Source organism: Myodes glareolus, chromosome 16 (assembly GCF_982192425.1).
Source record: "Myodes glareolus chromosome 16, mMyoGla1.1, whole genome shotgun sequence".
Classification (NCBI taxonomy): Eukaryota; Metazoa; Chordata; class Mammalia; order Rodentia; family Cricetidae; genus Myodes; species Myodes glareolus.
In genome coordinates this window covers 980331-1004812 of record NC_142041.1, presented here as the reverse complement: position 1 = coordinate 1004812, position 24482 = coordinate 980331, and the positions used below count along the sequence as shown (strand labels likewise).

The following is a 24482-nucleotide window of genomic DNA, read 5'->3' as shown; positions in this document are numbered from 1 at the left end:
TTCCTTCTATCCAGTGTTTTTCCCTGGAAAATTTATGCTAGAAAAGTAGTCAATAGTATTCTTTAAAGACTGAAAGAGAATAGCAGGGTAGTTCATATTTCAGGGTTGGGATAATGGATGGATGCTCTAAGGATTGAATTCTTAGTCAAGACTTTCAGGGACTTTTCTTCTTTTTTGTCTTCATAGTTTCTTTTTAAATTAGAAAGGTATCTTTTGTTAAGAAATTCTGTCCTCTCACTGCTAAAACTAAGCGTAACTGCATCTCTCCTCATGTTTCCTGGAACTGAGTGCAAGGTGAACTGTTTAGTCACTCTGGTAAACCTGCAGGACTTGATACGTGCTGGATAACCAACAATGGCAATCTTCCTGTCAGAGAGGCTAAAGTACAAATCCACAAAGCTGGAGAAAATCTCCTTTATAAGGTCACAGCACATCACCCTCTTGTATGTGGGTGACAGTATTTATTTGCTGATTCATTAGTTGACGGATATTTAGGTTTTGTTCCATATCACACCCACAACAAATAGTGCCTTAGTAAACATAACTATCGCTTTGAGATCTGGATCTCAATTCCTTTAGAAAATACCCAAGAATTGAACTTCTATATCACATGTCTTTTCTATTATTAATTGTGGAGGAATTTTTATCTTGAGTTACATAGTGGCTATACAAATTTATATTTTCATCAGCAATGAATAAATTCTTTGCCCCTTCTCATTATTCTCTTTAACACATATTGCAGAGTAGAGAGAACAGAACATGTCTTGTAGAAACTCTTTAAACTTCACAAAGCAGTTCTCAGACTGTGTATTATCATAATGTGAACTCATAGAACTCTTTTCTTTTGCCATTCATATAGAATCAGAGAAATGGGGATCAAAATTTACTCTCTAGCTTAATAGGTGAAAGGTACATGGGTTTGGAAGTCTCTTTAGTTGATCCTAGTTTGCAATATGAAAGCATAGAAACATTTATTCTGCTTAGATTTTATATCCTGGCAAAGAGAAATTTTCTTCTGCTTATAAAGCATTATTAATCTACTTCTAATTAAATATTGATCATGATTAAGTCAGAGTTAGTAACCTAGAAAATTCTACATTTATTCTTCTTATGTAATTATCATTTTCAGAACTTTGGGATAAAACATAGCACCTTTTTTTAAATCCAAATTGTAATCTTATTGCTTAACACTATATTGCACAAATCATTTCCTCCTACTCTCCAATTGCATATCTGATTGATACTTGTGTTTATCCTTTCTTTCTCCCTGAAATAATCAGCTTTCAGCAATGATTTGCCTGTTCATTCAGAGGCCAGCTTATATAGATTCTACAGATTCATACAAAAATAGGTCAAATAGTATTAAAATGAGAATGTAGTGTCTGAATGGGAGTAAAAACTTGAAAATCCAAATGCAAATTTAATTTGTAGTATAAAGAAACACAAAAAATTTTGTGTGACTAAGTATTAATAACAACATATTTTTAAAGAAATCTTTCTATTTTATTTTTATTACATGTGTAGTGGTATTTTTTTCCTGTATGTTGTCTGTATGAACATATTGGATCCCTGGAACTGAAGTTGTAGACATTTGTGAACTGCCATGTGTGTGCTTGGAATTGAACCCATGTCATCTGGATGAGCAGCCAGTGCTCTTAACCACTTATCGATCTCCCCAGATCTTAATGACAACGTCATTAAATAAAGTTTTGGGTGCTATTTTATAGCATATCTCACTGTTTCCTTTGAAAATCTAGTATGGCTTCAAAAATAATATTTTAACTTAAGAGCTTTCATTCAGTGCCTATAATATTATATCCTTAGAAAAAAATTATCTGTGACATAATAAAAATAAAAGCTTACGTGTCTCAAATAATATGAAGTTAGAAAAAATATCCAGTATGAATTTTATAAATAAGTTAAATTTAGCATTATCTAAAAATATTTTGGAATAATTTGTATTTACTATTGAAAGGGAAATTATAAAATAATCTGTTGATTTTAAATATGTTTAAGTCTATTAATTTTAAATAGTAACATAGTTGTATTTTTGCTTTCATATTTAAACATACTAAATTCTGGTCCTCTGTTTACAAACACAATATACATAGGCTGCTATAGAACAAGTTTTCTTTGTTCACAGAAATATGCAACTATATTGTAAGTTATTTTTAATGTTGTATTACTAAGGTGGAATTCTTTTTATATATGAGGTTCTTTTTACAATATTACCCAACCTGCTCATCAAGAGACATATAGAAGTATACATCTTCCTTATACACATATTTTTGTTTAATAATATTTTACATGACAGATATCAATTAGTTCTTTTAAATGGATTTTTCAGAATGTTAAAAATAATGTCAAACATATTCATTTTAGGTTTTAGTCTGGAAATTATTACCTTATAAAGATTGCCTCAAAAAATCTTGCACTTTTCTCAACTGAATGACTCAGGGTTGCACTTTTGAGTTGCTATAACAAACAAACCAAAACCCTGGATGCTTGATTTAATCAATGTTTATAAGTCACTTACTCTAAGTTCAATACAGATGTTCCTGGATGAGCTATTCTACTGGACAGTTCCATCCAAAAAAAAAAAAAAATCCAGGCTTCAGGTTCCCAATGTCTTACTGTCTTGTAATTCTCTTTTAGAGAACTTCATTTCCAGACACTGAGTGAGATCATGGAAGATCATATGATTCATGGCCAAATCAACAATAAGTTTCTTTTAAACTATTTCTTGGTGCCAGTTACATTGCTACAGCATAACTGAGAAGGGCGGGGGGATTTAACTTTTCCACGTGAATAGGAAAATTAAAGCAATATTTCTCAGCAACTAGCCAGTGTTTGCCATATAAGCCATGTAGCAGAGAATTCTTAGATGGAGTTGGGAAACATTATACTGAATGAAAAACCCAGAACCAGAGAGATAAATACCTCATGTTCTTACTATAAGGTGATGTTTGCATCAAGTCTTTGCATTTTCATGTTTAAATCAGAGCACATGTAGATTTCAGAAAACTGGGGAAAGAAAATTTGCTTAGGGGAAAGAAAAATAAGAGTTTTGTGAGAGATAAGCATTCTACCCTGGAGGAATACTCACTAACATGGCGACAAGTTTGACTATTATTGATGACTATCTATTAATCCATAATTTTTCATTTTACATTACATTTTTAAATGAGCTTCATAAACAAATAATACCTTAAACAAGAGCAGAAATACATATACACAGTATAATAAAATCAACCTTAAATATGTATCAGTAGACCAAGATCTATACCAATCATATAACCTTTATTATTAATTTTTTTAGAAATTGACTGTGGCCATTAATCACTTATAATCAACGTCCTTTAAATGAAAATAAACATTCATAAATAATAATTTTGGGAATTTGGGCATAGTTTTCTCCAAACTGCTTCCTGATGTTTGTTGAGCAAAGTATTTCTAGAATTCACAGAGACCTTTTGTGGAATCTTGTTCCATCAAACCACATTAGCCTGGAAGGAATTCACAAGTTCTCATTTTATGTGGAAACAAAAGTAGAACCTCTTTTCCAAAATAAAATATCCTTAGACTCAAATTTTGAAGTCAAGACCTTTAAAATATATATGTTGGTTCAGCTTAGCAGCTTGTACAATGAAATCTCTCTGTAGTTAGCTCATTTACAGTAAAATATTCAAAGAAAACACAATAATATACATAATCCAGTCTCTTTGTATTTTTAATCTTTATGTGGCTTTTTTACTCTATTACTTTGTAATATTTATTTTATTTCTTTACTCTTTTAATCTATGACTGTCAATACTCTTCTCTATACCCTTTTTCCTCTTCCTCCTTAGCTTACACACAATTTGTAACAACACTGTGACCCATTGAGAGTTTTTGTTTTGTTTTGTTTTGTTTTTTGTTTTGTCTGAATATGTCTTTATTGTGTATCTGTAATCATTTTCTGAACGGGGGCACCTTTTTCTTTTAATTATACGCAGGAAAGACTAGGACTAACTCTGCAGCCCTGCCTTTTGGCTCTGCCCATTCCAACATGGCAAAGGTATGTTCACCACCTCTGTGAGCCATGCTCAAAGCCCCATCTCCAAGGACTCAGCATTAAGCAACTAGTAGCATGCTGCTCACAAAACCCATTTAAGTTCAGGACTCCCAAAAGAGCCAGAATTAGTGCTGTCAGCATGAATCAGAACACCATCTCTTAAAGAATCCATGCTGGATGCTCACCTATATAGACCTGGATGGAGGGAGGAGGACCTTGGACTTTCCACGGGGCAGGGAACCCTGACTGCTCTTGGGACTTGAGAGGGAGGGTGAGGTGGGGAGGGGGAAGGAAAAGGGAGTGGGGAAGAGGTGCAAATTTTTAATAGATAAATAAATAAGTAAAAAAAAAGAATCCATGCAGTTTTGCTGCTAATGCTGAGTCAGGAAGCCTTCTCTTAAAGGAGCCATGCCTCTGCTTCCTCTAACAAACAGGTCCTGTCTGAAAAAAATGCAGCTACCAAGAATTTGCAATTGGCTATCATTTTTGTGGGTCTAGAACCTCTTTTTTTAAATTGAAGTTAGCTTTATATGAAAATTCTTGCCCCATGTTGGTGCAGTTTGTAGATACAGACTGCTCTTTTGTTTTCCACCAGCCCAGACCTAAATAATCACACAGAAACTATAACAGTTACAACAGGGCTTGGCCTATTAGCTCAGACTTATTAACTAACTCTTACATCAGAAATTAATCTATTTCTATTCATCTGTCTATCACCACAAGACTGTGGCCTACTGGTCAGAGTTCAGCATCTGTCTCCTTTGGCAGCTACATGGCATCTCCTTGACTCTGTCTACTCTATATATCTCTGTTTGTATTTTCCACCTGGCTTTGTTCGGCTAAGCCATTGGCCAAAACAGCTTTATTAATTAGTCAATAAAAGCAACACATACAGAAGAACATCACATATCATCTACTTACAACAGGTTCCATCTATTCATGTTTCTTTATTCTTCTTTCAATCTTAATCTCCATTCCCCATTTTTCTCCTTGTTCTCCCTTGTTCTACCTATTACAACAGTTCCCAGTCATACACACCCTTAAAACCAGCTATTCCCCAGCCTTTGCAGGTTCGAGGGCTGGAATTCTATTGCATCATAAAAATCAGATTAGAATTTCCACAAACACATTTGCAAACAAACAAACACACACACACACACAGAGAGAGAGAGAGAGAGGAGGGGAGGGAGGGAGGAAGAGAGAGAGAGAGAGAGAGAGAGAGAGAGAGAGAGAGAGAGATTCATATTCATAGCTGGCATCTCAAAGGTAGGAGTGTCTAACACACATCTGGTGAACACTTTAATGGAAAAAATTAGTTAAGAAAGGAATTAAATTATCAGGAAATTTTAGAGGAAAAAGTTAGTAAACTACGCCATATTTTAGGTGGTTAGTAAAGAGCTAAAAAGTTTATCTTCAGTAAAATTATGAATAGGGAATGAATTTTATTTTAAATAACTACATTGTTTCTTATCCCCAGCATGCATAAAGGATACCAGGTAACCAGGCAACCTATGCAAACAGTCACAAAGAAGGCATGGCTCTTGATCAGATAGCAATACACCAAATGATGTGATTTCTACAGGCAGAGAGGTATAGAGTACACCCTATAGCTCTAAACAGTGGAGACAAAGGGAAGACCTTGGCCTCTAAGTTAACAGTTCCAGGGTATATTGTTATCAGTCATTCTGATCATGGGGTAAAACCAGAGCAGAAGCTTGGGCAAGTAATAATTTTATGTCCTTAAATATCTGTGAATATATTCTTCTTTTCTTCTTTTTCTTTTTTTAATATCTTTTGGTTTGTTTTTCACGACAGGGTTTCTCTGTCTTTCTTTGAAGCCTGTCCTAGAACAGAATGGCCTCAAACTCACAGAGATCCATCTGCCTCAGCCTCTGGAGTGCTGGTATTAAAGGTGTGTGCCACCACTGCCCGGCATCTTTGAATATCTTAAGTGGAGTGTTCTTGCCTGAACACTAAACACTGACCAAATGCCTGCTGATAAGGACAATTGCAGGAAGGCAGATCTCTGCATTTACCTAGGAGAAAGGAACAAAGGCCAGGCAGAGGGAAATTGTTTTCACATGTCATACAAAAGCCTAAAAGAAACAGTTCTGAACTGTGGGAATTTATTCCCAAATATTTAACAGAAAAGGAGTTAGCTACAGCAAAAATTTAAAGCAAAAGACAGCCATTTTATTCACAAAGCAATAATTCCAAAAAGTTTGCTTTGGTTTAATCTTTATCAGAGTTCCTGGCTCTGATAAGTCACTCATGAGAAGATGGCTAATCAATTATTTTATACAGTTGCAGCATATAGCAAAATCTACTATCAGTCTAATTCAAAATATTAAGAATGTAATGATCTACTATTCATTTAATTCAAAATATTAAAAGTGTCTATTTATCTAATTCAAAATATGTAAAAGAATGTAATTAGGCATGGTGAGGCATGTGTTTGATCTCATCACTCTGATGGATGCTCTCTTTGAGTTCGAGGCCAGTCTGCCCATCTACAGAATGATCTTCAGTACTGCCAGGACCACATAGAGAGACCCTGATGCAAATGAACTGTAGAGAGCTGCGTGGTACCATGCCTTAAAGATGGCGCTGGTTTCCGCCTTCCACCTCCCCGATGGTGAGTCCTCTCGGTCGTAAACAACTCCATATATGGCTAAGGGTAAGGATATGGCTTGCTTCCGCGTATCTGGACCTATCTGCATCTCCCATGTGGCATGCTGGGGTTGGCTACCCAGAGGCTATTTAAGCTGTGGGCTGTCTTTCCCTGGGGTCAGAAGATTGTTCAAGGTTCCTGAATAAACTGCTGAAAGAAGAGTTAAGTGTTGCGTCTTCCTTGCTGGTCGAGGCAGTCACGACAAGTGGTGGCCCATACAGAGACCCTCTCGTCGAGGACTCAGAACTTTCTGCAGTCAGGGCAGTGCACTGGTAAGTTCCCAGGTAAGGTGGGAATCCACGACAAAAGTGGGTAGTCTGCTCTCCTCTGTAGATAGAGAGAGAGCTGGGAGAGTTCGCAGAGCAGTGACCCGAAAGTTAAAGTTTAAAAGAAAACATTACTAGCTTGGCTATGGGCGCTTCTCAGTCGCACCCAATTTTTTTGGCTCTTAAAGATTAAAAGGAGTACTTTGGAAAGATTTTTAGAGGAGCGTGATGCCATTGCACCATGGTTCGCAGTCTCCGGGAGTCTGACGATCCCGTCATGGGAGAAACTAGGAAAAGATCTAAGTTTTGCTTTTGAACAGGGGATTCTTAAAGGTGGCGTGAGACCCATCTGGAAACATGTAAGGGGCTGTCTTGAGGACCAACAATGTTGTGAGGCAGTAGAGAATGGACAGGCCGCTTTAGAAATGTTACAGGAGGAGAGGTCAGAACAAGACGACAGTGAGAAGGGAAGTAAAAATAAGAATAAAGTGTACCCAGATCTTTCAGACATAGAAAATTCAGAGTCTACAGATTCAGAAGAAGAGCCACAGGCGCTCATAGAACAGATGAGAGAACAAGAATAAGAAAGAGAGAAAAAGGGAGAGAGAAGGGGGACCCTAAGAGGGAGGAGTGCTGCGAGCCTTCCTCATGCCAAGCAATGCCATCGGCACCCGCTCTTTATGCAGAAGGAGGGAATGGCAGCTTGGGGTGCTCTTTTTGCCCAGGAGTCTGGAGTACAGTAAGGACAGAATTATGCTTGGTTTACCCAGTGTTTCAAGATCCACAAGGAAATAGGTATGAAGAGCCCCTGGATTTTAAGGTGATTAAGTTCTTGGCTGAATCTGTGAGAACTTATGGGATTACAGCCTCTTTTACTGTGGCACAGGTGGAAGCCTTGAATAGATACTGTATGACACCTGGCAACTGGAGTGGGCTTGCTCGGGCATGCCTGAGCCCTGGACAGTACTTAGATTGGAAAGCCTTTTTGATTGAGTTTGCCAATGAGCAGGCCACGGCTAATCAGGCAGCTGGAAATCCAGCGTGGGACAGAGATATGCTGCTCGTACAGGGCCATTTTGCCAATCAGCAGAAAGGAAACCCAGTACAAGTTTTTGAACAGATTAATAAGATTGGTATAAAAGCTTGGAAGGCCTTGCCTAATAAAGCGGAAGTGAGTGGCAACCTCACTAAGATCTTGCAGGGCCTCATGGAGCCATTTTCAGATTTTGTCGCTCGTATGGTTGAAGCCGTGGGCAGAACCTTTGGGGACCCAGATGCAGCCATGCCTTTGATTAAACAATTTGTTTATAAGCAGTGCACAAAAGAGTGTTGGGCTGCTATAACACCTTACAAGAGTAAAGAAATGGAGGCTTGGATGAAGGTCTGCAGAGAACTGGGGGGGGCATTGACTAATGCTGGTCTGGCAGTGGCTGTAGTACAGCTGACTCAGAATAAAAGATGAAGTTCAGATGCTTGCTTCAAGTGTGGTAAGATGGGGCACTTGAAACGGCAGTGCCCCGAAAGAGAAAACACAGCTGAAACAGGAAGGGGACAACGCCTTGTGCAGCCTGGGCTGTGTCCTAAGTGTAAGAAGGGGAAACACTAGGCAAATGAATATTGCTCAGTAAAAGACATAAAGGGTCAGCATTCAACTCAGAGCTATGAAAGTGCTCGTCCAAAAAATGAGCAGCGGGAGCCCCACCCTCAGGGCCCGCAAATATGTGGGGCAGTCGAGAGTCAGGACAGAGAGTGGAACCAGGAGAGATAGCTGACCCCTCACATCCCAAGGACCACGGAGAGCCACTGTGGGCTCAGCAGGATTGGACCTCCGCTCCACCACCAGACTCATATTAACTCCCCAAATGGGGGACCAACTGGTAGAGTCAGACTTTAAGGGACCCCTTGATCCAGGTACAGTTGGGTTACTTGTAGGAAGATCTTCTACAACTTTGAGAGGCCTGAGGGTCCACCCAGGGGTGATTGATCCAGATTATACTGGAGTGGTAAAGATCATGGTCGAGTCTCTGAGAGGAATCTCAGCCATATCCCCTGGAGATAGGATTGTCCAACTGTTACTTTTACCTAGTCTGCATGGGAACTTTGCAGCACAACCTAAAGAAAGAGGGGAATGAGGTTTTGGATTCACAGGGACAGACTTAGCATTTCTGTCCTTGGACATGGATCAGAGACCAGTTTTAGAGCTTAATGTAGATGGCAAAAGAATTCTGGGCTTGCTGGATACAGGTGTAGACAGAAGCATTATCACCAAGAAAGACTGGCCGACAGGTTGGCCGATACAAGCCTCCTCTCAAACTTTACAAGGTTTGGGTTTTGCTGAGGCTCCAGATATAAGTGCAAGACAGTTGCAATGGAGAGATGAGGAAGGGCATTCTGGAAATAGGCAGCCCTATGTGTTAGAACTTCCGATTTCTTTGTGGGGGAAGAGATCTTTTGAAAGATATGGGCTTTAAGTTGAGCAATGAATATTCCTTTGTATCGCAAAAGATGATGAAAGATATGGGTCACCATCCAAATTATGGCTTAGGAAAGTTTTTACAAGGAAGAAGAGACCCCATCAGTGTACAATAAAGGAATCCTAAACAAGGACTGGGTTTTTCCTAGGGGCCACTGAGGAAGATATTCCCATAACTTGGAAGACAGAGGAGCCAGTGTGGGTTCCTCAGTGACCACTTTCCTTTGAAAAATTGACTGCTGCAAAAGAGCTAGTGGTTGAACGACTGTCCTTGGGGCATATTAAACCATCAGTGTCTCCATGGAATACCCCCATTTATGTGATTAAGAAGAAATCTGGAAAATGGCACCTGTTACATGATTTACGGGCTATTAATAGTCAGATGCAAATCATGGGCCCAGTGCAGCATGGCTTGCCATTGTTATCTTCCTTGCCAGTCTCTTGGCCTGTAACTGTAATTGAAATAAAAGATTATTTTTTTTCTATTCCTTTGTGTACGAAGGATAGTGAGAGGTTTCCCTTTACTGTCCCATCTTGTAATCATGAGGAGCCAGACCAAAGATATGAATGGATAATTTTGCCACAAGGCATAGCCAATATCCCTACTATGTGTCAACTTTATGTTGGAGAAGCTATTGCACCATTAAGAAAGAAATTTCCTACCTTAAGATGCATCCATTATATGGGTGACATATTGTTGGCTACAAGAGGAAAACAGATATTGGAACAAGCCTATGTGGACTTAGTCAAGTTACTTGAAAAGAAGGGATTGTTTATAGCCCCTAAAAAGGTACAAAAAGATAGAATTGTAAATTATTTAGGAGTAAATATTAATGAGAAGCAAATTATTCCACAAGAGGTAGAATTGAGAAAAGATAATTTAAAGACCCTGAATGATTTTCAAAAGTTGCTAGGAGATACAAATTGGATTAGATGTTATTTAAAGTTACCAAATTATGAGTTAAAACCCTTATATAATGTTTTAAATGGAGATTCTGCTTTAGATTCTCCGAGGCAATTGACTGATGAGGCAAGAAAGGCTTTACAAAAGGTATAAGAAAGATTATAAGATGCCTTCTTGCAGAGGTTTCGAGAAGGTCAGGATATTGTCATGTGCATTCTTCCCACATATTACCAGCCCACAGGACTATTGTGGCAAAATAGGCCACTATTTTGGATTTATCCCAAAATATCTCCAGCTAAGTCTATTGAATATTACCCTATTGCAGTGGCAAAAAAAAGCCCTGACTGAAATCCAACAGTGTTTACAATATTTTGGGGTTGCTCCATCTACCATTGTAGTGCCCTATTCCAGCCATCAAGTTAAGATCTTGTATGCTACGATAGATGGTTGGGCTATTTTGCAGTGTGGTTTTTATGGCAACATAGATAATCATTATCCCAAGCATCCATTATTGGGATTTTTTAAGGAACATCCTGTAATATTTCCTAAAATAATATCATGACAGCCTATTTCTATGGCCCCAAATGTATTCACAGATGGATCTAAGACATAATGTATATGATAGATAAACAAGAACCTGTGCTGCATCAGTTCCAACCTGGTTCCCCTCAGATTGTGGAGTTAAAGATTGTAGTCGAAGTTTTTAAGGTCTGTCCTTTTGCTTTCAATTTAATATTAGATTCTGCTTATGTTGTTAATGCCCTTAAAATTTTAGAAGTAGCTGAAACTATTAAAAGCTCCAGTCCAGTTTGCCTTTTGTTTCAGCAATTGCAATATTTAATTTGGCAGAGAAGAAACTGTTTTTACATCCAGCATGTTAGAGCCCATAAAGGTCTGCCAGGACCCTTGAGTGAAGGAAATGATATAGTTGATCAGTGAACTAGGATGGAATGTATATTCATGAGTTCTACCTTGGAGAAGGCAAGGAATTTTCACAAGACTTTTCATGTTAATGCTAAAGCATTACAACAGAAATTTCATCTCTCTCGAGCAGATGCTCAACAAGTGATTTTAGATTGCTTTCAATGTGTGACTCATCAACATCCACCCAGTATTGGAGTAAATCTGCAGGGTCTACTCCCTCTAAAAATCTAGCAAATGGATGTGACACATATATCTGAGTTTGGAAATATAAAGTATGTACATGTTTCTGTGGACACCTGTTCAGGAGTAATACACGCCACGCCTCTGACTGAAGAAAAGGCAGACAATGTCATTGCCCATTGCCTGAAAGCTTGGGCTGCCTGGGGCAAACCTCAACAATTAAAGACTGACAATGGACCAGCTTATGCAGGTCAAATGTTTGCCTCCTTTTGTCGACAAATGGAGGTGCAGCTTATTCATGGATTGCCATACAATCCTCAAGGACAAGGTATTGTAAAGCGTGCTCATCGCACTTTAAAAGAATGCCTACAAAAACAGAAAGGGGGAATAGGCCACGGCCACACCCCAAAAGAGAGACTTTCCCTTGCTTTATTTACTATATTTTTTTTTTTTAAATTTGGACGCTCAGGGTCGTTCTGCAGCTGATAGATATCAGGACCCCCATGGCCCTGATAAAGGGATGGTCAAGTGGAAGGATATCCTGACAGGGCTCTGGCACAGGCCCGATCCTGTGCTGACATGGGCGCAAGGCTCTGTTTGTGTTTTCCCACAGGACCAACAAGATCCGATGTGGGTGCCAGAGCGTTTGACTAGAAGAGTTCAACATGAGGAGCATCATGATTGTCACTTGCTTTTATGCCCAATGCTGGAATGCTAGTGAGTTCAGATATGCATTGGTTATTCACATACTTTGCTGGGTGTCTGTGTCTGTTGATGCTCCCCATGCCATGACCTTGTTCAGAGACTTTGGGATCACCGCTGCCATTGTTACTGTTATTTCATTGGCAGCTGTTGGAGCTACCACTGCGGCTATAGCCATGAGCCATACCGTGCAGCCTGCTCAGACCCTAAATAACCTCTCAGCAACTGAAAGGAGGTTTGATGGTGGTCAATCAGAGGATTGACCTTGTGCAGGAGCAGATCGATACCCTATGGCAAATTGCTCAACTTGGCTCTCAATGAAAATATGCTGGGCTCTGTGTGACTAGCATACAATATGAGAAATTTATCCATGCTGCAAACTTGTCTAAGCAATTGTCTAGTTATCTTTTAGGTAATTGGACTGGAGAATTTGATACCATCATGAAACAGCTGAGGGTGGCCATTGTTACGGTGAACTCTACCCGAGTGGATGCAGGACTAGCCACAGGATTGTCATCATGAATTACTGTTGCCATGAATCATCTAAAGGAGTGGGTGGGCATGGGAACATTAGCAGGCCTCTTGGTGTTGGTCTCCCTGGTTTGCGTGTGGTGTATATGCAAAATCAGGTTTTCTCAACAATGCAATGCAGCCATGATTATTCAAGACTTTATGGCCATTGAAGCAGGACAGTTGCCCCATGCATGGTTGGTGAATATGAAAAGCTAAATTGTTAAGCTCAGGATGCAAGGCTAAGCACTGCACTCAGGGTCAGCCGCTTTGGGCCCATAGAAGAGCATGCCTAATTGCACGTGAGTTGATACCCTAGATCCCACCTCTGGAAAAGGGTATCGGACTGGTCTGATACTCTTCAGGTGGGTGATGCCTGAATGAAGATCAGTCCAAGTTCCCAATGTCTCTCTATATTCAGAGATCAGGCCTCTACTCTTGCCTGTTGCATCTAAAACGAAAAGGGAGAACTGTAGGGAGCTGCATAGTGCCACGCCTTAAAGATGGCACTGGTTTCCACCTTCCCGATGGTGAGTCCTCTCGGTCGTAAACAACTCCATATATGGCTAAGGCTAAGGATCTGGCTTGCTTCCGCGTATCTGGACCTATCCCCGTCTCCCATGTGGCATGCTGGGGTTGGCTACTCAGAGGCTATTTAAGTTGTGGGTTGGCTTTCCCTGGGGTCAGAAGATTGTTCAAGGTTCCTGAATAAACTGCTGAAAGAAGAGTCAAGAGTTGCGTCTTCCTTGTTGGTCGAGGCGGTCGCGACAATGAACAAACAAACAAAACAAATAAATAAAAATAAACTTAAAGAAGAAAAGAAAGACATTAAAAACTTTACTACGTGGAAGTTAAGGGGTTACTAAAAGGTAATGTCTGAGAGGGAAGAAAATCATAGAATTGAACAAACCATAAAAGAACAATAAAGAATAAAGAAACCATTTATTTGTTGACAAAATTTTAGTGTCACAAAGATTTTTTTACTGAATTAACTGTTTTCATCATTATCTATGTTTATAAAATGTTATGTGGTTTTTTATTATGGTGTTTAAGAACTTGATATTGGTGATTAACAGTACAGATGATCTCAGACTTTATAAAAGTACTTGGAAATAAGTAAATATACAAACAACATTGTAAAGAATATCCAAATTCTCCAGTGATAATAAGAGATAATAACTAAAACTTTCTAAAGGAGTATGGAAAATATGTGTCTACACAATCAGAAATTTTACTGAATTTCAAGTGATATAAAATGAAGATATCCACAGGTATCTATACTCGAGGATGCAAAAGCCAAGTTTTGGAAACAGCAAGAAGAAAGTGACTCATTATGTAGAAAAGTTAATAAATAATCTTGTATATCCAAGGCTACAGTAGACAGAAGACAGACACACACACACACACACACACAGAGAGAGAGAGAGAGATAGAGAGAGAGAGAGAGAGAGAGAGAGAATGCTGGAAATGCCTAAGCAGAAAATGTCAGCCAAGAACTGTAAATTTAACAAACCGTATCTTCAAAATATTCTGGAACTAAAGCAACCCTAGATAATGACTGAGAAAATGTGTCATCCATAAAGTTAATCTACCAAAAATAGCCTGTTTGTCACCTGAAAAGACAGGGCGCAGTAATTTGCTTTTACCTGACAAAATAAAGTACAGCAGGAGAGATAATTATATAGTTAACTACAAAATAATAGGAATATGAATTTTAGCTTTTTTGACCACAAAAGGAAGAATAAGTTACACAATAACAGGTGGGAAGCCACAGAGTGGTCCCAATTTGCCAGTTCTTTATTCATTTTGCTAAGGGGTTGTTTGCCCCTTGAATGTAGTAATGTTTCAGAGGAAATAAAATTGATTCCTCATTAAGTGTATATAAACAACAGAGACCATTATTAAGTACAGTTTAGTAAAAGTCTAGCTAAAACACATATAGGTAAAATATCTACAAGGAGACCAAGGGTTAACAGGATGTTCTTTGAGAGTTGTCAGTTAACTTGTTATTGAAGCACTACCCTGATAGTTTGGGCTCTGGAGTTACAGGACTGGAGGGTAAGTAACAGTCCTAGTCTTTGATAACTATGATAGAAGAAAATCACCGAGAAAAGGTTAAGGAAGTTGATCATACACCAGTCATCTTTCACACATGAACAGGTCACATAATTCTCTTACTAAAAATTTACACAGACTATAAACTTCACATGAGGTCTTTCTTCATAACCATGACAAAATGAGATGACTGGTGAGTGACATTTTGTTATTTGTCTAAGGAGAAAGTTAGCAAGATCATCTAGTCATGTATAAAATACAAAAGGTTATTTCTCCTGTTTAAACCAAGTATCTGCTACATCTGCATTTATAGATTTACCGTTTCTGTAATCAACCGCTACATAAAATACATGGCAACAGGTTGTTTTCTTATATCGTTCAGTCTCTACCAAATTCTTATATCCTTAGATTAGTTTTCTCTGGTCATGTTAGCAAAAAAGATACCTGGTAAGAAACAAGAAGGAAACAAGGCCTTATAAAAACAGTAGAATGAACACACATGAACTCATGCAGATAGTGGCAGGAAATACAGGGCCTGCACTGGTCTGGGCATAGTGGACTACCCAGGCTGAGAGGAGAAGTGGACACAAACCAGAATCCCTAACACAGCTCTCTCCAAACAGATAACCACCTGAAAATGAAAAACTAGTTCTCTCTAACAGAATCTCAACAGGGATATCAAACTCTTTTAAAGGCATTCTCCATGGCCAACACAAAATTATTTCAGTGCCATGTTCAGAAGTTCTTTGTCTGATAATGTTAGGCCAGGGCATATTTTTGGCTTCCAGTTTTATGTTTTTAAGGGCTTCCTGTATGTATGAATGTTTGTGTCTCTGCTACATATGTATATATGTGTTTTTAGGCTCTTCTGTTTGTTTGTTTGTTGTGTTCTATTTTGGTGATTTTGCTTGTTTTATTTTATTTTAATAATCTTTAAATTCCTGTTCTCATAGGAGAGAAAAAGGGTGTGTACTCATATTAAAATGGAAGGGGAAAGGATCTTGGAAAAGTTTTGGGATGGGAAACAATAATCAGAATATACTACATGAAAATAATCTATTTTCAATACAAGAAAAATAGAGGAAAGAAAGATATGATAGTTGATCAAATTCTAAAAATAAATGCATGAATGTTTAATAATATTTGATACTTATCATCTGATGAAGTATATTTTTCTTGATCCTATATTCTTATGGAAATTATTTAGGATGGTGAGCTTTCAGTCATTCATTATTTTCTTCTTCTGAATACTACCTGTATTATTCTCTACCATCTTTGTTCTTATAACATGAACTATAGTACTTGGACAGAAATTTGCTTTTATTTATACCACAGTTTTTGACTGTGTGAAATATGCTTATTTGAGTTTATTATAAATTTAAACAATGCAACAACAACAAAAAAGAGTAACTGATGGCTGTATACACACCCCTTAATAAAATATTTATACTACTTCTCACTCCAACACTCAGAGAACATTTTGGGAGACAGGATAAAAAGAATTAAAGAGGTGAATTATGGGGAAAAGTGTGATAAAAAATTTACGTAATTGGTAAATGTCGGAGAACAAGGACTCACCTATTCATGAGCTCACCAGCCTCCAACTGACAGTTCCAAATGCACAGCCATGCAGATGATAGTGGTTAAAAATAATGGTGCATAAAATAAAAGACACAAGTGTGGCAAAGAGTATAATATCATGAATGGGATTCTGTCATGCATTAGAAGAGGATGTGAACTTATGGGGTGTGAGTAATTACAGTGTATTATGTATGTGTATTAAACTGTTCAACAATGAATTGTATTTCAAATGACAATTTTAAAGAAACAAATTTTGGGCGAATAGTGTCTCAGTACTTGAATCCTATGTACAAAGCCCTAGTTTCCATCCCCAACACCATATCCCATGCACAAACTTATATACACACAAAGTGAAAGATAAAGTTCATTTTTGTAAAGATGTTCCTTTTATAAAAACTAGTCATGCATTATTTTGCTAATAGTATTTTACATTTTTAAGTGTACTCCTAACCCTCTTAGAATAAAACATAGAATGCTTAGAGTGTAGAAATATAAATATATTCTGGAATAACTTAATGTTTCCTTATGAATTTTGGAAAAATATAGTTTTTATCATAATTCTCCCTAGGGACTAATGCATCAAGAAAATAGCATGACAGTAGCCTTGTGAAATCATTCGTAAAATAAATGAACTATAGAATATAGAAGATGAATAGCATGCACACCAACAATTTGATCTTTATACTATACCATTTATTTAAATATGTATGGAGCTGCCAGGTGGCAAAGGAAATTCTAATACAAGCTTGAAAGAAAAACATTCCTGTGTTTGATGATTAATTTTAGGTATGAATTTGACTGAGCTAAAGAATTCTCAGATATATGAGAAAAAGTCTTTCTAGGTATGTGTATAAGGATGTCTCTAAAAGTGATTAGTATCTGACTGAAAAGACTGAGAAATGAAGACTCATAGTCAGGAGTATTAACAGCTAAAATTCAATTATCCAATATATGAGTAGAGCTACAAAGACATATGAAGGGTGAATTCTCTCTGCTGCATCTCTAATTTCAATCTCCATTGTTATCAGGAACACATTATTTTCACGTATAAAGCAAACATATTCTGAGACATTCTTACCCCAGAACTTATTAAATCTCCCTACAACATGTACACACACACACACACACACACACACACACACACACACACACACACATTTTCTGACGTTTGGTCTCAAAAACTGGGAACAAAACCACTTTTGCCAACAGTTTTCCTATTCTCAGGCCTCAGTCTTTGGAGTAAACAACAACGAATAGCTGGTTCCACCTGAGCCCCTTCCCAGTGAATCTTCTTTACATACATAAATATTTAGTTGGTTCTGTTTTTCTGGTGAACTCTGAATGATAGCAATATATTAAATCTTTATTTACATAAAGGAACCCTATGTATTCATGTGTACCAACAATGCTGTTAGTGAATGGAAAAGCATGTCATATATAAAGTGAAAGAATTATTATTTTAGTTGGTAGTTAGTATATGATATTAAGTGATCTTTAACTTCCAGCGAATTGTATTTGATTGGCAAGGATGGGAAAAAAATTAACGAATACTATTTCAAAGCCATGCCTTTTAAAAACAGATGCCTGAAATTAGATTAGATTTTCATTTTTAATAAGATTATAGCAAGTACAGTCTGCATATTCTCTAGGAGAATTATAAACACTCAAAATTTGAGATCCAAGTATTCTGTGTCATTGAGTTTGTTTAAGAAAATTATTCACCTATGTTAATGTCTAGAAATGCTTACTATTTTATTATGTAACTAATATGTGACATTCTCTAGTTTTTACGTATGAAGAATGACTTTCATGGCTTAACCACTATTCATTTCTGCTTATATTCAATTCTATGACTTAATTTGTGATGACATCATTATTCTTTTAATGCTAGAACACTAAAGTGTCATAAAAGACTTAAGTATTTCAAATATAGGTGCTTGTATGTGCATGCATGTATATGCATGTGTTTTTATAAGCGGTTGTGCATCTATGTGCATGTATCTATGCATGTGTGTATGTTTATATATTTTGTATATGCATGTACATGTGTGTGTTTGATCTTTTGAACATTAAGTATTGTTTATATTTGATTTTATTCAAAATCATAAAAGAAACACCTTAAATATGAGAATAAAACATTCTTGTAAAATCAGGACTGCTACATTTACCATTTCTTTGTGAATTATCAAGATCACTAATTTCAACTTATTTCTTTACACATGAATAATATAACCTTAAAGTAATGAATCTGAATCAGAATAATATAAGGGGCATTTTTCTGTCTGTCTATCTCCTATCTTGTGTATCTCTTACCTCTGTTACATATATCCACACTCACTTGTATATCTTGTCAGTTAAAAACCTGCTTTCCAAAGCTCCATATTTTAGGTTACACAACAGTTAAATGACATTTATGCATTTACCAAGAATATCCTTATCTTCAATAATCGTCATCTCAACTTCTCCTCCAGTAATAATTGTACATGTGAAAGGATCTTGAAGAAGAATGCTGATCTCTCCAAAGGATTGCTTCTCCTTAAGTTTACCCATATAAACAAGTTTTTTAACTTTTTTCTGCAAAAGACAGACAATAGAATTTTAATAAAATTATTCATGCAACCAATATTGTCAAGAACTTAGTTCTTTAAATCATCTAGCTAAAAGATATTAGCAATCAAGTTTATGGAAATCAGAGAAAACATTTATGTTTTATTTTATTAATTGTTTTATTCATTTTATATTAAAGCCATGATACAGTCAAGAAAACCAGTATGTGCATGATAGCACATTTAATTATGCATCTATTATGTTATTTTAATGTTTATTTATTTATTCATGGTATGCGTGAGATGATGATGATGATGATGACATGCATGTAAAGGCCCGAAGATAACTTACAGGTTTTAGTTCTCTCCTTTATGTGGGCCAAAGATCAAAGTTTGTCAGGCTGAAAGGCAAACCCCTTTATCAACTGAGCCATCTCACTACCCTGCATTTCATTTTTGAATACAGTAAGATGTCCGAGAAATGTTGAAATGGTTGAAGTTTCCAAAGACCCTAGAATACTACTTTGTGATCAGAGTGAAATTTAACCATATTTTGTGAACTACCAACTGTGATAAACCTTAACCTCAGTTTGGAGACACAGTGAAGGGAGTACTGAGAAGATGAGGTTGAAGCACTGTAATGGCTGGTAAGTGACCGATTAACTGAAATAGGAACTATCTCTTGTCTTTTTTCTTTTATTATATGTACATGTTTGCTCATAAGTGTGTTACTGGGGATTGATCTCAAGTACTTGTACACATTATAATTATTGTTTCCATGAGCCATAATCATATCCCAACTATTATATGTTTTCTTAGTAACAATAGTAATTTTAATTCAATGATCTAGTAATTTATTTCACATCAGAGGTCCTGTGGAGAAGACTTTACTACAGTTTCAATCCAGGTGATTCTGAAAAGAATGATGACATCTCTTCTGGAAAAGCTAATGATGATCAGGTTACAGTAGGCAATGGAAAACAATTTTCCCCAGGACAGGTGTTTGACAGGCACTTGGACAAAGATAAAGTCTTTTTTTCTTTTTTCTTTTTTTCCCATTGTTTTAATTTATTTTTCCATTAAAAAATTTACACTTTCTCCCCTTCTCCCATTCCCCTCCCACTTCCCCAATCACCCTCCTCTTTCCCCCTCCCTTCTTTTTTTTTAGATGAATCTTTACTTTTTAAAAAAAAAATCAAGACTTAAATGGTGTGACATTTGCTTAGTAGTTGTTAGTTCTCGTACATGCAAGCTTGCAAGACATTACACAAAATCTATTTCAATTGCTTGTGAATAAATTCAAAACTAAAAGAGGAAGTCAGTGGTAGGCACCAGGGAACCCTGCCCTGTGGGAAGTCCAAGGCCCTCCCTTTCTATATCCAGGTCTAGGAAGCTTTGCATCCAAATGGACTAGGGTCCCAAAAAGCCAGTACATGCAGTAGAAACAAGTCCCAGTGCCTTTATCAATGGCTTCTCAGTCAGCCACCATTTTCAGCCACATTCAGAGAGTCCGGTTTGATCGCATGCTCATTCAGTCCCAGTCCAGCTGGATTTGGTGAGCTCCCATTAGAACAGGCACACTGTCTCAGCCTCCTTAGCAATCAGGGAAATGCAAATCAAAAAAACTCTGAGATACCATCTTACACCTGTCAGAATAGCTAAAATCAAAAACACCAATGATAACCTGTGCTGGAGAGGATGTGGAGAAATGGGAATACTCGTTCATTGCTGGTGGGAATGTAAACTTGTGCAACCACTTTGGAAATCAGTGTGGCAGTTTCTCAGGAAATTGGGAATCAATCTACCTCAAGATCCAGCAATACCACTCTTGGGAATATACCCAAGATATGCCCAATCATACTACAAAAGCATTTGTTCAACTATGTTCATAGCAGCATTATTTATAATTGCCAGATCCTGGAATCGACCTGGATGCCCCTCAATGGAAGAATGGATAAAGAAAGCGTGGAATATATATACATTATATATATATTAGAGTACTACTCAGTGGTAAAAAATAATGACATTTTGAATTTTGCATGCAAATGGATGGAAATAGAAAATACTATCCTGAGTGAGATAACCCAGACCCCAAAAGATGAATATAGTATGTACTCTCTCATTAGTAGATTCTAGCCATAAATAAAGGACATTGAGCCTATAGTTCGCAAGCCTCGAGAAGCCAAATAACAAGGTGAACCCAAAGGAAAACATGTATAGATCCTCCTGGAAATTGGAAGCAAACAAGATCACAGGGCAAAAGTTGGGAGCATTGTGATGAGGGTAAGGTTGGGGGTAGGGTTGGGGGAAGGGGAGAGGGGGAGAGAAAAGGGAGAAGGGAAAAACTGGAGAGAGCTTGGGAGAGTGGGAGGGTGGAGATGGAGGAAGAGTGGATAAAGGAGCAGGGAAGAAGCTATCTACATTAAGGGAGCCATTTTAGGGTTGACAAGAGCCTTTTTCTTTTTCTTTTTCTTTTTCTATTTTGGTTGTTTTTGAGACAGTGTTTCTCTGTAGCTTGGGATCCTGTCCTGGAACTAGCTCTTCTAGACCAGACTGGTCTTGAACTCACAGAGATCCACCTGCCTCTGCCTCCTGAGTGCTGGGATTAAAGGTGTGCACCACCACCTCCTCGCCGGGAGAAAGTCTTATAAGTGTGTTGAAGTCAAAGTTATAAGAGCTTGACTATTTGCCATTTCTGCAAATGGTAAATCTTTACTATGACTAAGGAGTAATAGCATAACCCAGTTTACATATTTAATTTAATCATTTTAAATACTATCAGAGATATAATTGCTCATTCTTTTTCTGGTATATGATCTGTGTCTAGTTAAGGGCAGTAAAATGAATACATGGTACTCTTTGGAGTTTGGCATCCTCACACTACTTGTGTCGAAATTAATACAACATACACTTATCGTGGGTTCTGTTTCACTCTGTGTGGTAGACCACTATCTAAATACAGTACAATGCCTCCACTGAGTCATTAACGGACATTTAGATTGCTTCTAGTTCAGGAACTATGAGGATTAATGTGAGTCTTTAGGTAGATAGGTAAATATTTAGAGGGAAAGGTGAATAGTGTGGTGAAGTTCATCTTACCCCATCTGTTCTGTTGTGGTTACCTTGCTATGGTTTTAAAATCCATTTCCCTGACAATGAAGATGAAGGACCTTGTATTGTGGTTATTGGTCATTTCACAATTTATAACTCAACATATCTTGCTCCATATATTTCATTCCTGAATCTTACAGCTACTGCACAAAAAAAAAACCAAATAAAAATTCCCCAAATAATTCAACTGTTATTTTCTTAAATAAAACAGGACAATGTTCAATATGCATGAGAAATGCTACCCAACATCCTTTATTCACTAGAGTAATTAATTATTAAATCAACAAATAAGTTGAAACTTACCATTTTGTTTAATCGTAGACTCACGAGTCCCACAACATTTCTATAAATGTTACAATATCCAGAATTAATAAAACCCACAAATGAAATGACATTTCCACTTTCCACCAACACTGAAAATGAGAGATAAAGGAAGGGAGATCCAATTAATTATAATTATGCTACATAAAAATCATTTTGTATATTCTGACAAGAAAAACTATCCTACTTGACTCAATAGCTCTTTATGGTCATTTTCTAAATAGATGTCACTTTATAGATACTACATTATGTAAAGTGAAATTTTAAAAGTGTGCCTGATGTTCATAAATATGTACCCCTCTAAAAGTAATCCCTGACAATGCTTTATCAGGAGTACAATCATGTACTATTATTATCTTTTTTTCTTGGTACAATTCTTTTTATTTTTTTATACTTATTTATTTATTTATTAAAAGTTTCCACCTCCTCCCCGCCTCCCTTTTCCCTCCCCCTGCTCTCTAGTCTTAAAAGCACTCAGGGTTCCTGCACCGCGGGAAGTCCAAGATCCTCCCCTCCTCCATCCAGGTCTATAAAAGTGAGCATCCAAACAAACCAGACTCTATTATCTAATAGAGATGAAGGGGAATCTTGAGAAGCACCCATCTGCAGAAAATGCTGAATTCGGTGTTAAAACTATTTCTAGGTGCTGGAGAGATGACTCAGCAATTAAGACAGTGTATTGCTTCTCCCAGAGGTCTGAGTTTGGCTCCCAATACCCTTATCAGGCTGATATCCAGCTCCAGGGAAACCCAATGGTTCTGGTCACCTCAGGCACCTGCGCTAAACTGTGTGCACACATGCATGTGCACTCGCAGAGAGGTTAAAGTAATAATAATAGCAAATGTTAGAAAAATATGTCTAATGCATCAGATTTAAAACTGCCAGAGATTTAAATAGTGAGTTCCACACAAAGTTAACTGTTGACTCTCCAGACCCTCTCTATACCTTCAGTTGGAACAAGCAACCTTCTGAATATATTAGCAGTTCCAAGCAAAGGGTTTCAGGGTATACTGACCTATTATAAAACCTGTTCAACTTATTCCTGAGTGTTCTTAAACAAATTACATTATTTTTCTAAAGTGTGGCTTTTGTACTGCTTGGAATTCTCTGCAAGTTCTTAGTTTGACCTTAGATGAGCAAGTGGGGGAGGTGAGGCAGAATGAGTGTGTTTTTCAAATCCAAAGATTTCTTCAAAGTCCTTTCTTCAATGGTTTCTTTCTTCAAAGCTCCTCATCTTTCTTTTTTGTGTAGTTATGGTATTTTTAGGAACTGGATTTCAGTTTTAATACACTGTACTTTGCTGCTCTTGTTACTCTGGCTTTTGAGGATCTGATCTTTATAGAATTTATGTTTGTTTTTCTTTTTCATTTTAACTTTCAGAATTGCTTTGTAATATGAAATTTAATTTCCCCTGTGATTGATGCTTTCTTTAGTAAATGTATAATAATACTTAGCTATATATGCCACAGAGTAAATACTATACATGAATTTGTTATTACTTCTGTGAATTTTGAACCTCAGGCTCTCTAAATATTTCAACTGTGTCTAGAATCTTAATTTAAAAATCACTGAAGGATAAAAAGGACCATAAGCAAGTCAGTATAATTCAAAACTATAAACATGTACCTCAAATACTACAAGCCATAAGGAATACAAAATGCTATATTTAATTATTTAATTATATAAAAGTGCATTGGATAAGGACAGTTAGAAGATGTATATGTTCTCATAAGATTGAGAATATTAGTTGATTATAACAGTCAATCTTGAGTATTTATTTCTAATTTTGAAAATTCATCTTACCTGCAGGTAGGATGCCCCAATACCCATCCCCATCCACCGGACCCTGAAAACTACTAGTCCCATCCAGCCCCCAAACTCGCCTACCCTTCTGCAACCTCAGTGGAACTCTGAAACACTGCTTAGTATAATACAGAGAGTTTCAAGAGATGAGGGAGCAGCAACCAGCAGGACACCCCATTCTCCAGGCCCTCGATAGTGGGGTAAAACCATGGGCCCCTCAGCCACCTGCCTCAGTGAGCAGGAGAGTTTCCTGCTGATAGGGCCAAGTGAGAGGATCAAGAGAAGGGAGGAAGAGATCAACTGTAAAGCACAAGCTGTGGCTGTACAGAATGGACCAAGAGAGCAAACCGGGAGAGCAGAACAAGAAAGATAACTAAGAGG

At 37.4% G+C, this 24482-nt stretch overlaps 1 protein-coding gene across 1 annotated transcript in view; it reads right to left on the bottom strand.

Moving 5' to 3' along the window:
* Cnbd1 (cyclic nucleotide binding domain containing 1) overlaps positions 1-24482 on the bottom strand; it is a 293203-nt gene that overhangs the window by 46578 nt on the left and 222143 nt on the right. Inside the window, exons 9-10 of the mRNA XM_048420690.3 lie at positions 22281-22390; positions 18744-18894 (exon numbers count right to left, since the gene is read on the bottom strand). Coding sequence (XP_048276647.3) covers positions 18744-18894; positions 22281-22390 — 261 coding nt within the window. The remainder of the gene's footprint in view (positions 1-18743; positions 18895-22280; positions 22391-24482) is intronic.